Raw genomic sequence first — 14,346 nt, forward strand, 5'->3', positions numbered from 1 at the left:
GGAAGGGAAGGGAAGGGAAGGGAAGGGAAGGGAAGGGAAGGGAGACAAAGTTTGCGTCTCTCTAAATAATACTTTTTCTCTATTGTATTTTTCCATTACTTCCTTAACTAAAACATTGGGAAGATAACTCTAGAGTGAGAAGAATCTGGGGGATGAAGCCCAGAAAATTATAGGGAGCTGGAAATTTTCCACATGATCATGAAGAAGGGAAAGGAACTGATGGATGTTCTCAAACTCTAGAAGGCAGAGGATTGCACAGGTTGGCATGGCAGGCTGTATTGCAGGCATATATGAGAGCTCCCTCTCAGTGAGGAAACAAAGGAGCAGAGCAGGTGGCCAGTTAGTGGGCAGTGTGGATCCCCTTAGTGGACAGTGTCCCTGGAGGGTGCCCTTTGGAGACTCACCTCTGTGATATCGAGCTGTGACCAGCCCAGGGACCACAAAGAACACATCTCCAAGCAATTCCAGTAAACTATCTCGGATTTCAATCGGAGACTGTTGTCCCAGGAAGTATTCATTAGCTACAACATGCAAATATTCGATGGGGATGTGCTGTAAAAAAATATAGTCATAGGAGATCTAAGTCAACAACAACAGCCAGCACACTAAGCATTAGCCTGAGCAGGCAAAATTCTGAGTGATTTTAGTGCCTTACCTCATTTAATCCACCTAGCAGTCCTACGGTGGAAGCATTAAAATTAGCTCTATTTAACAGAATAGTAAATGGGGTGTTAGAGAGGTTGATCTAAATTATCTCACAATCTGTTTGTGTTCACACCCAATGACCCTAACTGCAATACACATGCCTCTATATCACGGCAATGTTTTTAGGGGGTATGTTGCTGTAGGGAAGGCTGGACAATCTGCTGACACTTAAACTACTAACATTGTGGTAGGCTTCTTTGTGACTTGGGGAGAGGCTTCCTAAACTACATCCAGGAGTGCTGCTCAGACTCACTAATCAGACCCTCAGGAGGTTGATGGTTCTTAATCAGGCCCAAAGCAGGGGAGAATTCTGCAGCAGGTGCAGGCTGTGGTTCAAAGGCCTGGCCACCTGGACCACATGCCCAGCAGACCTCATGGTGCTAGAACCACTCAAACTGAGTGGACAGACTGTCTGGAGTCTCTGCTAAGTCCCCAGAACATAGTCCAAGGGCAAACTGCTAAGGAACTGGAATAAGATTATAACTATTTAGCATTTGCAAAACACCTCCAGGCATGCCACCAGGACAGGATGAAACTGCATGTCTTTCCTTTCATCTGGTACTTTCACAAATAACCTACTTCCAGCCCCTGGAACTTGGCTCAAGATACTGTTTCTACTTGAAATGCCCTCCTGCTCCATTGCCTCCCACCTCTAAGGTCTAGATCAATGACCATCTCTTCCACAAGGCATCGCCAATTCAGCCAGAAAGATTCCACATTTGTACTCCTGTAGCATTAGCACCTGCAAGCATCCTGACTTGCTGAAGGAAAACACTTTAGCTGATCCCTTCACACCCCCTACACCCATTTTGTTCTCATAGTTCCGCGCAAGCTCCTCTCACCATTACACTTCCAAAATTCATCTCCCCAGAGGAGCCACTGCCGCAACCTGTGGGGACCACAGACCTGGACTCTCCTTTGCTCTGGTTGTTATGCACTGCCATGTGCATCTACCCCACACTGCACACCAGTGCCTTGGGAATTGGTGGGTCACTGTAAACATTTGTTCCCTGAATTAAAGAATGAAATGAATCTGGCACTGAGTACATGCTGAGTAATACAGATATGGAAAGAAACAAGACAGAAGGAAGGAGAGTAGAAAAGGGAAGAAATCCACCTCTACAGCCTCGTGTCCAGAGCAAGCACTGATACTCCCGTGTTTGCGCAGTGAGAGAATGGGCAAATGCTTGAGTGAGAAATGCATGTGTGAGTGAATTACTGATACTGCTGAAGCAGCACAAGGCTGGGCTGGCAGGTAGTGATACTGGCCTTTAGTCCCGTGTGTGTGTGTGTGTGTGTGTGTGTGTGCGTGTGCGTGTGTGTGTGTGTCCCCAAATTCAGAACTTTTTAAATCACAGATAACTCAGAACAAACATCATATAATATGCAGCACATTCAAGGAGGCAGCATCCCAGTACCACATGGATATGTTCCGCCAAGAAACAAGAATAGTGGAATACGTAAAGTGAATGGATGTGTAGGAACAAAAATGGCTGTGACACAAATCAATCTGAGTCAGATTTGCCTGCCATGTGGGTTTACAGAAAGCCTTCAGATTTTTGGAGCTCTTTGCTTTCTGGGATTGTGCATAATAGATCATAGGATTACACATAGTAAAGGCCTGTTGAATGAATGAATTAATTAATTAATTGATGAGGAATGTCTCAACCTTTTGCGCTTACACTGAATGTGGCCCAGGGATGTTGGTTAAATGAACAAGTCTCTGGAGAGTCGCCAATACCCAAGTTCACTTACCAGGAGAGAGTGTATCGCGTGAAGGGCAAGAGATTTGTTGGAGCCACTGAGGGTCTCAGGAATCTCCTGCTGTGGAGAGAAGCACAGTGTCAGCTGTGAGCCATCTGGTCATCAGAAAGTAAACCACTCCCTGGAGGGCCCGAGCACCTGACTTGCCAGGAGAGAGTAGATGGAGTAAGAACCATTTCAGCCCAAGGTGGCTATGTGTACCTGAAGCCTGGATGAGCTAAGCAATGAACTTCTCCTCATGTTTGATAAAAAGTAGCCATTTGTCATACTTGTAACCTGGTTGGGTCCAAATAGCCATTCTGTAGCTCTGTTATTGGGTGTATCATGTCCTTCTCCCAAAATTTCTGTGTTAAAAACTAACATCCATGGGCTCAGAACTGTGTTTGGAGGTAGGGCCTTTAAACAGCTGGCTATGTAAAAAGAGGCAATCAAGGCAGGTCCGCATCCAATCTGAGTGGTGTCTTTATGAGAACAGAAATTCAGACACACAGAGGTACTGAAAGTTCAGGCATACAAGAATAGACCACGTGAGGACACGAGGAGAAGACATCAGCTGTAAGCAAGAAAAGAGGCTTCAGGAGAAACCAAAACCACTGACAAATCGATCTTGAACATTCAGCCTCCAGAACTGTGAGAAGATGAATTTCTGTTGTTTAAAGTACCAAATCTATGGTTGCTTTTTATAGTAACCATAACACCAAAGCTTTAACACCAAGTTCAAAGAGAAGCTAGAAAATCTCAAAACTAGTGGTTTATTTTCTCCTTCTAAAGACTTTTGCATTCAAGGTGCCCTGAGAAGCCATTTATTACATGATCATTTCCTGACGATGTTACAATTTAAAAACATGAGGGGTAGAAATACTATTTGATGATGAAATTAACTTCTTTGGAACATTTTCTGCTGAAAAACTTGGGTGAATGTATCACTAGGGTGGATATTTAAACATACCTGTGTCAAGGAACCCCCAGAGGCATTTGAGTTATCCATAAGTATATTTTCTATACTAAAAGCCTCTGTATGTTAGGGAGCTGGGATGTGTTTTACAAGGATTTCTTATGCTTTCCAACAGCCAGGAAAATACTTAACTACAAGTTATTAATGCAGTCCCTTGAAATATCCACATCTGGGTACCAATTCTCCTTCCATCACTGGAATAACTCCAATACCTAGCATTTGCTGAGTACTTACTGTGTTCCAGGCTATTTGATGTGTACCTGTTTAATGGGTCCTAAGTTAGTCCTATCCCACAGATGAGGGAAGAAAAATTGAGAGATGTTAGGCAGCTCACCTACATCACAAAGCAGTTAAGCAGAGAATCCAAGCTTTAAAGGCAGAGCCTGAATATATGAAAATTACATACAACATCCCTCCTTAATAAGGAAACTTAGGAAACCTACTTTCACCTCTTGGTTTCTTTAGCTGTAAAATAGGGATACTGTAGGGGGCAATGAATCTTAGCATATTATTTTAGATAAAACAGTTTTGGTAAAAGCCTACATGGTGCCTTGTGAAGCCTCCCGGGACAGTGCAAGAGCTAATTCCCCAGATCAACACTGCCCAGGAATGTCTCCCCAAGATAAGGGGGTGCCTGGGCCTAGGTAACCCTCCATGACCCTGCCTGGACAGTTCCATCTCCTGGCCCTAGGTAAACACTGTAACCCTAAAGGAATGCGTGGGTTGTAAAAAAGGAGACAAATGGAATATAGTGGGGGAAACATCTATCATGGTTAGACATGTGACCTGCAACTGACCTGGGGTCCAACAGGCTGAGAGGAACACCATATGCCCACCAGGGTCAGCGAATGTAACATCCCAATCTGTTGCCAATGGAAACCAAAATGTATATAAGGTGAAACAAAGTTGGCCATTGCCCGCTTCCACATTGGCAAGGGAAGTGAGGGTGGCTAGCCTCAAATTAAACTCTGGTTTTGTTCTCAATAGACTCGGGTCGCTTGTGGAATACAGCCCAATTTGTGCCAGGGGAATTTGTGCCGTAACAATACTAATGCTTGTTTTCAAGTTCTTGTACCAATGGCATGAGCCTGTCACACAACAAGCATTTGAGGATATCAGTAACACTTGTCCTCTTCCTTCAAGCACAAACCCAAAAAGTAGTGAAAGTCTGTATGTAAGCCACAATCTATCAACAACTTGTTTCACTTACAAAACAATAAAAATCTCTACCCCCACATACCCCAAAGCAGTTCTCTGGAGATCAAATTAATAATGACAGAATGTACCTTAACAGCCCAATGAACTGAAGGCTCTGGTGATAGTCATCTATCAAGTAGCTTTGTAATTTGACAAAGACCTCTATATGTTAACCCCACTTCCCCCAGTTTAAAACAGGGGTTGATCTATGTGAATGAACCTTGACAACATTATGAATTTGCTCTCTCCAATTAACTGAGGACAGATAACTTCCAATAAAGAAGGTCTTTCTTAACCACAGACTCCAGAAACGATGGCTCTTTCTCTGTATCCAGCCCTCAGTTCAGTGACCACTCCTCAGAGTGATCACTTTCTGGACACTCTTTGACCTCCCCAAAGCAGCCTTCTCCCCACAACGAAGTCCTTTATAGCTTTTATCACTTTCTAAAATCATCCTTTCAACTGTGTTTTTCATGATTCACCCCTCAGGAATGTAAGCCTGCAGATAGTGGAAACCTCACGACTTGTTCAGTACTTAATGTTCTGTTTTCATAAGTATAGAGTGAATGCTCAGTACTGTGTTCACTTGCCAATTGAATAAAATGATTTAATCACTTTGCAACTTGTACTACTTCAGTTTTCTTGGCATTCAAAATGCCTGGACCAAGTCTGTATATGAAAAGTTTAAAGGACTAAAGTTTTCCAAATGTGTGTGGATTTCAGCTCTGAAGTAGTAACTGTGTTTATTGGAAACAATCGTATGTAATGTTTTGTAATAAAGACCAAACTAATCTGACCCTCTCTTTCCTTTTTATATAGTTTCTTCTTTTGCTGTAAACCTGTATGAGGAACAAAGCAGACACTTGGCTGCAATCTACCACCACCACCGCCGGTCCTAAATACTCCTTCCTTTGGTTTAAAAATAGTTCGAGTCTGTCTACCAGAAGTCCACGAGCTGGAAGCTTGGTCTTCATTGTCATGGCATTGAAAAGTATTGAATCTTTAACACATGGGGCCCAATGGAAGGCAATTGCTGCAGTTCTTTCAAGACACATTTCTTAACAGAATGGGTTGTTACAAAGCAAGACCATCCCACATATCTAACCCCAGCTGCATGCAGCCATTTCCCTTTCTACTTCTCTACCATGTTGTGGCATGGTCAGGGAAGTCCTCACAAAAGGCTGGCACAATAGTGTTTGGACTTTACAGCACCAGAACTGTGGGCCACATAAACCTCTTTAACTGATGTGAGTTCACACCTCACATTATGTTATACCAACACAAAGCAGATTAAGACAGCCTCTTTGCAGACACAAGGGAGATTATCACTGTAGGCATGACAGTAGGCTCGCAGCCCTCATAATGCTGGCTGTCCCCTCTGAAAATGTCAGCTATGGGAGCAAACAGCAGCAGCAGCATGGAGCAATCAGCAGGGAGGACAGCAGGGATTCTTACCATGGGCAGCATGAAGCCACACTCATGGTTGTTGACTCCGATGATAGAAGGCACTGCTTTGAATGTTTTTTGAGACAATAGTTCTAAAGGCTCATCAGGGAAAAAAACGCCATCAATCACTCGATCAAAAGACTTTGTTTTCTGAAATAAGAAAGAGAAGAAAAAATAGAAGTTATCTCTGTTCACAAGTTGTGCTATCCCCAAAACCTAGTCAAACTAAGCCAGCTTAGTCAAGCAATGATCAAAATGCATTTAGAAATGAAACATTTCCCAGCCCCTTGGGAGGTTGACATGGAAAATTTTTAAGTCTGAGGCCAGCCTGAGCAACTTAGTGAGACCCTGTTCTCAAAATGGCAAATAAAAAGGTCTACAGATGTATCTCAGTGGTAGAGCACTCCTGAGTTCAACCCTTAGTACCATAAAAAAAGGAAAAAAATAAACCACTATTAGTCCAACCCAGTGTATCAATCCCTAGCCTAAGGATACAGCTATTACCTAGTCTAGTTAACTATCCAGTGGTCAGCCAGTGGTCAGCCAGACCTTGCTTGAATATCTGCAGAGATGGGCACCTCATTGCTTTCTAAAGAAGCCCAGACCTTTTGCAGACAATTGAAGTTTTAGGACATTCTCACTTATATTAAGCCAAAATGGCTTATAAGTATGTGTTAGGAAGTTCTCAGTTATACTAAGCCCAGCTATCAGTTTTGACTTTAGTTCCTGGGAATACGTGGAACAAGTGTGGTCCCTCTTCAGTGTCTCAGTGACAGCCATTGTATTCTGCTGGATCTTTTCCAAGAGAAGCATCACCTCTGTCCCATGAAGTTCACTAAATAACCTATAAAAGTTCTATTCCCTGCATAATGTAATTACAGCTATTGCAATGAGTCCCTAACTCTTCTCTTTCCCAAGTCCTAAGTCAAAACAAATAACAGAAAGATAGGATTTACCTACCACCAAGGACAACCTGATCCCCAAATTCTCCCTTCGTTCCTTACCTGGCCAAGGTTCAGCAACTCAGTGGAGGGTTTTGTCCTCAGGCAATTCAGAAGAGCCTTGGAGTCTGAGGCATTGCAGCCACAGACATCAGCAATGATCTGCAACTATTTCCACAAAAGAAGCAGGTCAGAACACAGCACTGAAAGCATCCAAGAGGTACCCTCTGCCCATTAGCTGGTCCTTTATATGTGAAGCTCAACCTGCTGGCCCTCCCCAGTTCCATGCACCTCTGTGGAATGTACGCATTAAGGACAGGTTGGCACCGCATTATGCTGACTCTCCTGGCTGGCCTCTGTGCTTCTTAGGAAATAATGCTGGGGATGGGACAGTTGTTACTCTGAGGCTATGGATTGGAATTTTGATTCCTGGTTATGGAGAGACCAATCCTGTGAGCTTAGCTGTAATGGCACTAGACCCCACCTGCATGGTGCCAAATGGAACTTGGAGCCTCAAGAGTAAGGAGCATCTTTGCAAGCTCCTTAAACATCAGTTCAGGCATGACTCTGGGTCAGTGCTTCATCAACTCTGCTCAAGTTCCAGCCCCAGAATAAATGGAAGTCTTTTTTCAGTTTCTACACCAATATCACTAACTTTTTTCTTTAACGTTTCACAATCATAATGCTGTATTTGTTTCTATTTACTTTTTTCCTAACTCACTCTTCCAGGCTAACTCCTGCCTCTTCTGAAACATCCCTTCAGCACACTGCAGCTCCATAGCCCTTTCCTCCCCTAACCTCCTGTCCCCCCCCCCAGTGGTCTCACCTTTCCTTCTTAGCCCATTGCTAAATACCCTGCCTTGGCCCTGTTGTTGAACTTCTATACTTGCAGAACCTATCTTTTGAGAGTAGTGGTTCTTAATCTTCTGGGAGTCTTTCTTTTTTTTTTTTTTTTTTTGGTTTTTCTCTGGTACCGGGAACCGAACTCACGACCTTGAGCTTGCCAGGCAGGCGCTTTGCCAGTGAGCTAAATCCCCAGCCCCTGGGAGTCTTTCAAAACTGTTACACACCTTCTGTCTTCCCAGGAAAATGCAACAAACATAGAGTCTGCATACAATTCTATGGAGTTCAAGAACAGCCTATTCATGGACTCCAGATTTTTTAAAACCCTTGTAATAAAAACATAGTAGTCTTTAAGAATTTAAGATATTATTTTTCCATTCATAGACCCATAGGTCCTTAACAGCACTGGAAAAACAATGGGAACTCAGTAAATGCCTGGTGAATAAATAAATATATATACTAATTGCTAGTAGGTTTTTATATAATATTGCCAAAATCAGTACTTTCTGTGTATTGAAGGTACATTCACATACAGAGAATGCTCTATATTTCTGCTTTTGGTATACACTGGTGTTGTCTATACAATATTTAACAAATGCAACACACAAGCCAAGCAGGGTGATATGCTCCTGTAGTCGCAACTATTCAGGATTCCTTCATCACAGGAGTTTGAGACCATAGTCAATGTGGTAAAATACTGTCAAAAGAAAGAAAGAAGAAAGAAAATAAAGAAAGAAAGAAGAAAGGAAAGGGAGAGAGAGAAAGAGAAAAAGAAAGAAGAAAGAAAGAAAGAAAGAAAGAAAGAAAGAAAGAAAGAAAGAAAGAAAGAAAGAAAGAAAGAAAAGGAAAAAGACAGAAAGAAAGAAGGAGGGTAGGGAGGAAAGAAGACGGAAAACTTCACCCAAAAAATGGTTGATATGTAGGAGATGGTTCCAGTGCCTAGGTCTTAATTAATATTCATTGAATGAATTAGCTCATTCATTCATTCACCCACATTTGTGCCTGCTTAATCTATACCAGACAGTATGCTGGTGGCATAAAGGACCAAGAAACTTCGGCCTCTAAACTCTTACTATCTAATAGAGCATTAATGCAACATGGCAAATGACAAATATGTATGACATATGTCACACATATGCCTGACCACCTCCCTTACAATCCCATGCCAGATACTATTAGTCAGTTATAGTCTTATTTCCCATTGCAAAAGAAAAATCCTTGATCTCTTCCATAATAAAATACCATCATAGGTAACCATTCCATGTAAAGCACAGAAGATGAACTACACAGAATAATGAGAACTGAGTTACTACATACAAAGAATAATGGATAGTGTGTAAGAAGTTTAACACGTATTTGAATACACTAAGCACAGCAGCGATGCTGCATTGTGCAACTGCATCCATTTCTTACTGAACCAGGCATTCCATGGAGGAACAGAGTCCCCTCTGGGCCAGCATGATGTTCTTTGGGCATGGCCAGTAAGAAAGCCAAGGTCATGATGACAAAGGTGCAGTCTGTGGATTCCTGACCATATTTTCTACTGACTAAGGAGAGGTATTAGGAATATACCTACATCCTTCCTCGACTCATCAAGTTTCTTTGGGTTAGGCGTGATGGCCACCCCACTCTCCATGATGGCTTTGTGAAATAGGCTCTTGGCCAAGGGAGACAGAACCTGAAGAAAGAACACAAGAAACCCAGGAAAGTTGTCCCAGAAACCCCCATGCATCCCACATACCACCCATCCCTTCTTTAAGAAGCCTTCCCAAAAAGGGAGTACTTTGGGAGCCGGGCACAGGTCCCAGTTTAGGGATTCAAAGACAAGCTGTGAAGGTGTGAACAAGTTATTTAACCTGTCTGAGGCCTTGACTCCTCATGAACATTTTAGTCAAGCATTCTACTGTGTAAATTCTAGCTCCTTCTTTTCCTTGCTGGGTCACCACAGGCAAGTCACTTAACATTTTTAAGCATCAGTGTACTTCCCTGAAAAAGTAGAGTATAAATTGAGCCTGTATCACAGAACTGTGGTGAAAAGTGGAGGAAACAATGAATATGATATTCTGCACACAGTCCCTGGGCAAATTTTACTTACAACATGTAGCTGTTATTATATACATAATGTTAGGTTAAGATAATCTGCCTTACAAGATAATTTTGAATTTATAAAAATACCTTAAATACTGTCAACTGCTATACAGCTAACGGTCCCTTAACCCACTACCGTGTGATTGATTTCTGTAATTAATCACTCAGTCAGTGCATCATTTTCTGGTATCTGCATATGTTTCTGTTCCTACCAGTTTCTTTCCAAGAGTCAGATGTGTTTGCTTCTATTCTTGTTTTGTCAGTTGTGCTTATTATTGTAATTATATAGTCCATGAAATATGAAAGGAGTCAATGGACTATGTAGATAAAAAGAAAACAAAATTGTGTCCAAGGGTTTAAACGCCTTGCTATCACCAAATAGCTAAAAATAACTGCTGTCAAATTAGGTGTGGATAAGAGAAGAGTAAAATATCTAGAACGAAAAAAAACTATAGAAGAAACTGTAGCCTTGCTAATTTAAGTTTGGGTTTATTGTCAAGAAAATGAAACTGTGGTTCAAAGGCACTGAATTCTGCCCATGGTTTACACAAAAGGATCCATGTTGGAGCAGAGCAGCTGTGGAGATAACACTGTGTGAAGCCACTGGTGAGGGGTGTACATTTTGTTGCTTTCAGTTAAAATAAATTGTTTATATACTTGTTTTGTAATTTCATGGTCTCATCGGGTTTTTCTATTAAACAATACCATGGTTTGGATGCAGTGTGGGTGTCTCTCAAACATCCAAGTATGGAGACTTGGTCTTCAGGGCTGTGGTATTGGGAAATGGTATGGAACCTCTAAAAAGGGGGTCCTAGTGGGAGACCAGTGGGAGGCCTTGCCCTCCAAAAGGACTAAGTCATTCTCACAAGAGTGTTGTTCTAAAAGGAGCAACTCTGATTCCACTCAGCTCCCTCTGCTTCCTGGTTCAACATGTGATGCTTCCTCTTGCACACACAACCGCCATGATGTGATACCATCCACCACCCTCACCAGAGCCCAATCCATGGGGCTGCCTAAACTTTAATTTGGAGCATCTGAAACTGTGAGATAACAAACCTCTTATTTTATGGTTAACTTGCCTCTGGCATCTCATTATGATAACAAAGATTTGACTAATGCTCAAGTGGGTGAAGCCACCATCAGAGTGGAATTGAGGTCTTCTGACAGTCTGAGATTTAGTCATCTTCTTTCAGAAACACCTCAGAAAAGCTAATACAAACAAGTCATTGCCAGTCCTGGTAAATGGATGCTAGCCTTTCAACTTTACAAATATAAGGGATTTTTTTCCTCAAATCATTATTCAATGTATGACCGTAGGAGACTCATTACAAACTCTCCCAGTGACAGCTGCCTCACCCATGAAATGAGACTGTGTGTCTAATTCACAATTGTATCTCTGAGCCTCATGGGAGGCAGTGTGTATAAAAGTGTTTGTCCAACATGAAACCACCAATCAAATGTAAGTAACTGATTATCCTCACTTTTGTAACCTCCCCCACCAGGTTCACTGAAGTCACAATACACGGAACTCACAAGGCTAGAAACACTTATGGCTCCCGCTGACTCGCCGAAGATGGTCACAGAGCCTGGATCCCCACCAAAGCCTTTGATATTCTCCTGGACCCAGGAAAGGGCAGCCAACTGGTCCATGAAGGCCCAGTTCCCTGGGGCGTGCTGGTCCCCTGTGCTGGAAGAAAGAGGAGGGATGAGAATTCTTGGTTGGCAGCTCTGTTTCCTGCAGTCCAGGGAGTTCTCAGCAGAACCTATTGGCAGATGACAGCTGGGACAGAGTTGAGAAGCAGTGACTGGAGGAGCTGAGGAAACCAAGCTTAGTTCTCACCCTTTGCCAGGCTTCTTGTTTCTTTGAGGATCTGATGAAAATTATGCACCTTAGAAAATGCACACACAACATTGTATTCATGATTTCAGGTGGTTCCTAGGCACCCTGAATCCATGGATGGCAGAAGAGTCCTGCTCTTGTGAATGAGTCTGTACCAATCCAGCAAGATCTTCCTGGATACAGAGATCCCAAAGAATGAGAGCTGAGAACTATAACAACAATTGCTACAGCCACAGGATGTGCCGGAAACTGTTCCAAGTGTTTAAGGTGAATACAGTTGTCACAACCTGTGAGGCAAGTAGTTCTGGCTTTTCTCCTTTTGCCTTCCTGGGATTCTTTCCACCATTCTCTGCCTGCTCCCAAAAGGTTGATCTCTAAGAACTGTGTACTCTAGGCTTCAGCCACATGCCATCAGTGGGAGGTAAGGACAGATGCTTGAGGGTGGAGAGAGAGAGAGACCGGGGTGCTCATCCCACCACCTCATGTTCCTTCTATTCTATGAAGTGGTTTTGACAGTAGCCATATTTCTCCACTGCCACAGCTTATACAAACACCCTTTAATTAATTCTGTGAGCGTGTCATCAGGATAATGACGGATACATCATCTTTTGCAAAGAGATGAAGGGCTTCAGGCACAGAGAGGTTAAATCCCCTTATTGCAGGGTGTGGCAGGGACAGTGCTAGAAAGTTGCAGAGTTGAGATTCAGTGAGACAGGCCCTAGAGGCCCTGTTCCTAACCACACTCCATGCTCTGACCCCTGAAGAATTGCGTGTTTCCCAGACTTAATGGACAGTTAATGGGAAATAAGTGAAAATGCCACAGAACCAAATGAATGCCTAGACTAAAGACATTCATGTGATGCACTTATGTACATAATCTCAGGGTCACATAGTACTTCTCACCATTTCCCAGTCCCCTAAATTCCTCCTTCTGCTCCTGGGTTCTGTTCTCTGTCCATGACTGATGGCTGACTCTGACTACACCTCTCACTTTCCAGACCTCTCCAACCCCTGCTAATGTCACCTCCACTCCATGGTGAAGCCCACATAAGTCTCCACTGCTCCCTTTCTATTTATCCTGAGAAGAACTACACCTCAATGTTTAAGATTTTAGTCACTCACACAGGATTCAAAGTGTGGCCACTCACTGTCTGGTGGGTGACATTAGGCAAGTCATTTAACTAAGCTGAGGTTCAATGAGAATATTGAATATCTTCATTGCATATCTTCATGTTCTCAACATTTTCATGTTGAAAGTGGGGATTACAACTGTCCCTGTTCCACATAGTTGTTAGGAAGACTGACAGTGCTGAACACAAAAGTGTTATAAACAGGTTAGAAATTCTTTTCATGAATCAAACTCCTTATGGCCTGCATCAGGATTGGGCAGTAGCCTTCCAAATAACTCCTCACCTACAGCTGGGCACACTATGTCCAGCCTCCATTCTCTATGGAGTAAGCTTACTGGTACATGAGCTGAATGGGGTACTCCTGAGTACCACAGTCTTTAGAGAATACAGAATACCATGAATGACCTAGTATTCAAGGACTTGCCCAACCAAGCCTGCCCCTGTCTTTCGTATCTATCACCTACTATATCCTTACCTACCTATGGTCAAACCAAGATAATATAACCAATTTTTGGAAACCAAATTCCTTCCTGCCAAAGGAACCTTATTGAAAACACTAGTGTATAAAGCAGCTAAAATATAATTGCTCAGATAAAGGCACCCATCAGCCTGCCCTGATTTCACAGCAGTCCCAGATCCAACACCCATTGCTATAGCCCAAAGCTTTCTTTGCAAATATTTCTGCAGCCCCATTATTGTTATATCCCTTCTAGCTTCCCAGCCTTGGTTTAGGTAGCACCTTTAGCTAAGCGTACTCTCTCCCAAGCTCAATCCCATCTTTAAGGCACAATGGGAATACCACCTCTCTCAGGAAGCTCTGGATCCCTGGCAGCTCCCTCCTCTTTTCCACACCCCCTTGCTTCTCATTCCTGGGGAATTAATCCTCTTCTGCCTGGCATCACGGATGTGGATGCCCCACTGGCCCATGAGCCTCCAGGAGGAAGATTCCTGTGTGAATCCCTCCTGCCATCTCCACAGCATGTGACAGAAGCCTCCAAACAGGATCAGAGCCCCAACTCTCACTGCTCCTCTGTTGCTCACATTGGATTTACACTGCCATGCTCTAGGCAGGATAATAGAGGTGGTCAAGAGAACCATCTCTGCTCTGTGACTGGGAAGCTGTTACTTCCCAGGTAATGGAGACATAGAGATGCCTTCATTTTTCAACTATAGTATTGGAAGAACAACAGAATATGTCTTGTACTATCAGACGGTGAGTGGAATAACATGACAGGTGCAAGTATCAGGCTGATTCTCAGCAAGTAGCCAGTACAGGGTAGGTATCACAGGGGTACTGGGGAGAGGCAGCGCAATAGAAGGATTATTCTCGGGGAGCATTTGAGGAGCCAGCTGCTCAACAACCTGTTCCTTTATCTTCCAAGCTACAGGTCTGGGCTACACTTCCCTGTGACCTTGCAGTTAGATTTGCTCAAGTGA

General features: G+C 43.1%; 1 protein-coding gene across 1 annotated transcript in view; it reads right to left on the reverse strand.

The window, feature by feature from the left end:
* Nucleotides 1–14,346, reverse strand: part of Ces5a (carboxylesterase 5A) — a 29,801-nt gene that overhangs the window by 7,664 nt on the left and 7,791 nt on the right. Inside the window, exons 6-11 of the mRNA XM_013516107.1 lie at nt 11,473–11,626; nt 9,428–9,529; nt 7,072–7,176; nt 6,077–6,217; nt 2,461–2,529; nt 405–552 (exon numbers count right to left, since the gene is read on the reverse strand). Of these exons, the coding sequence (XP_013371561.1) occupies nt 405–552; nt 2,461–2,529; nt 6,077–6,217; nt 7,072–7,176; nt 9,428–9,529; nt 11,473–11,626 (719 nt within the window). The remainder of the gene's footprint in view (nt 1–404; nt 553–2,460; nt 2,530–6,076; nt 6,218–7,071; nt 7,177–9,427; nt 9,530–11,472; nt 11,627–14,346) is intronic.

The sequence above is a fragment of the Chinchilla lanigera genome, unplaced genomic scaffold (genome assembly GCF_000276665.1).
Source record: "Chinchilla lanigera isolate Chin_1 unplaced genomic scaffold, ChiLan1.0 scaffold00032, whole genome shotgun sequence".
Taxonomy (NCBI): Eukaryota; Metazoa; Chordata; class Mammalia; order Rodentia; family Chinchillidae; genus Chinchilla; species Chinchilla lanigera.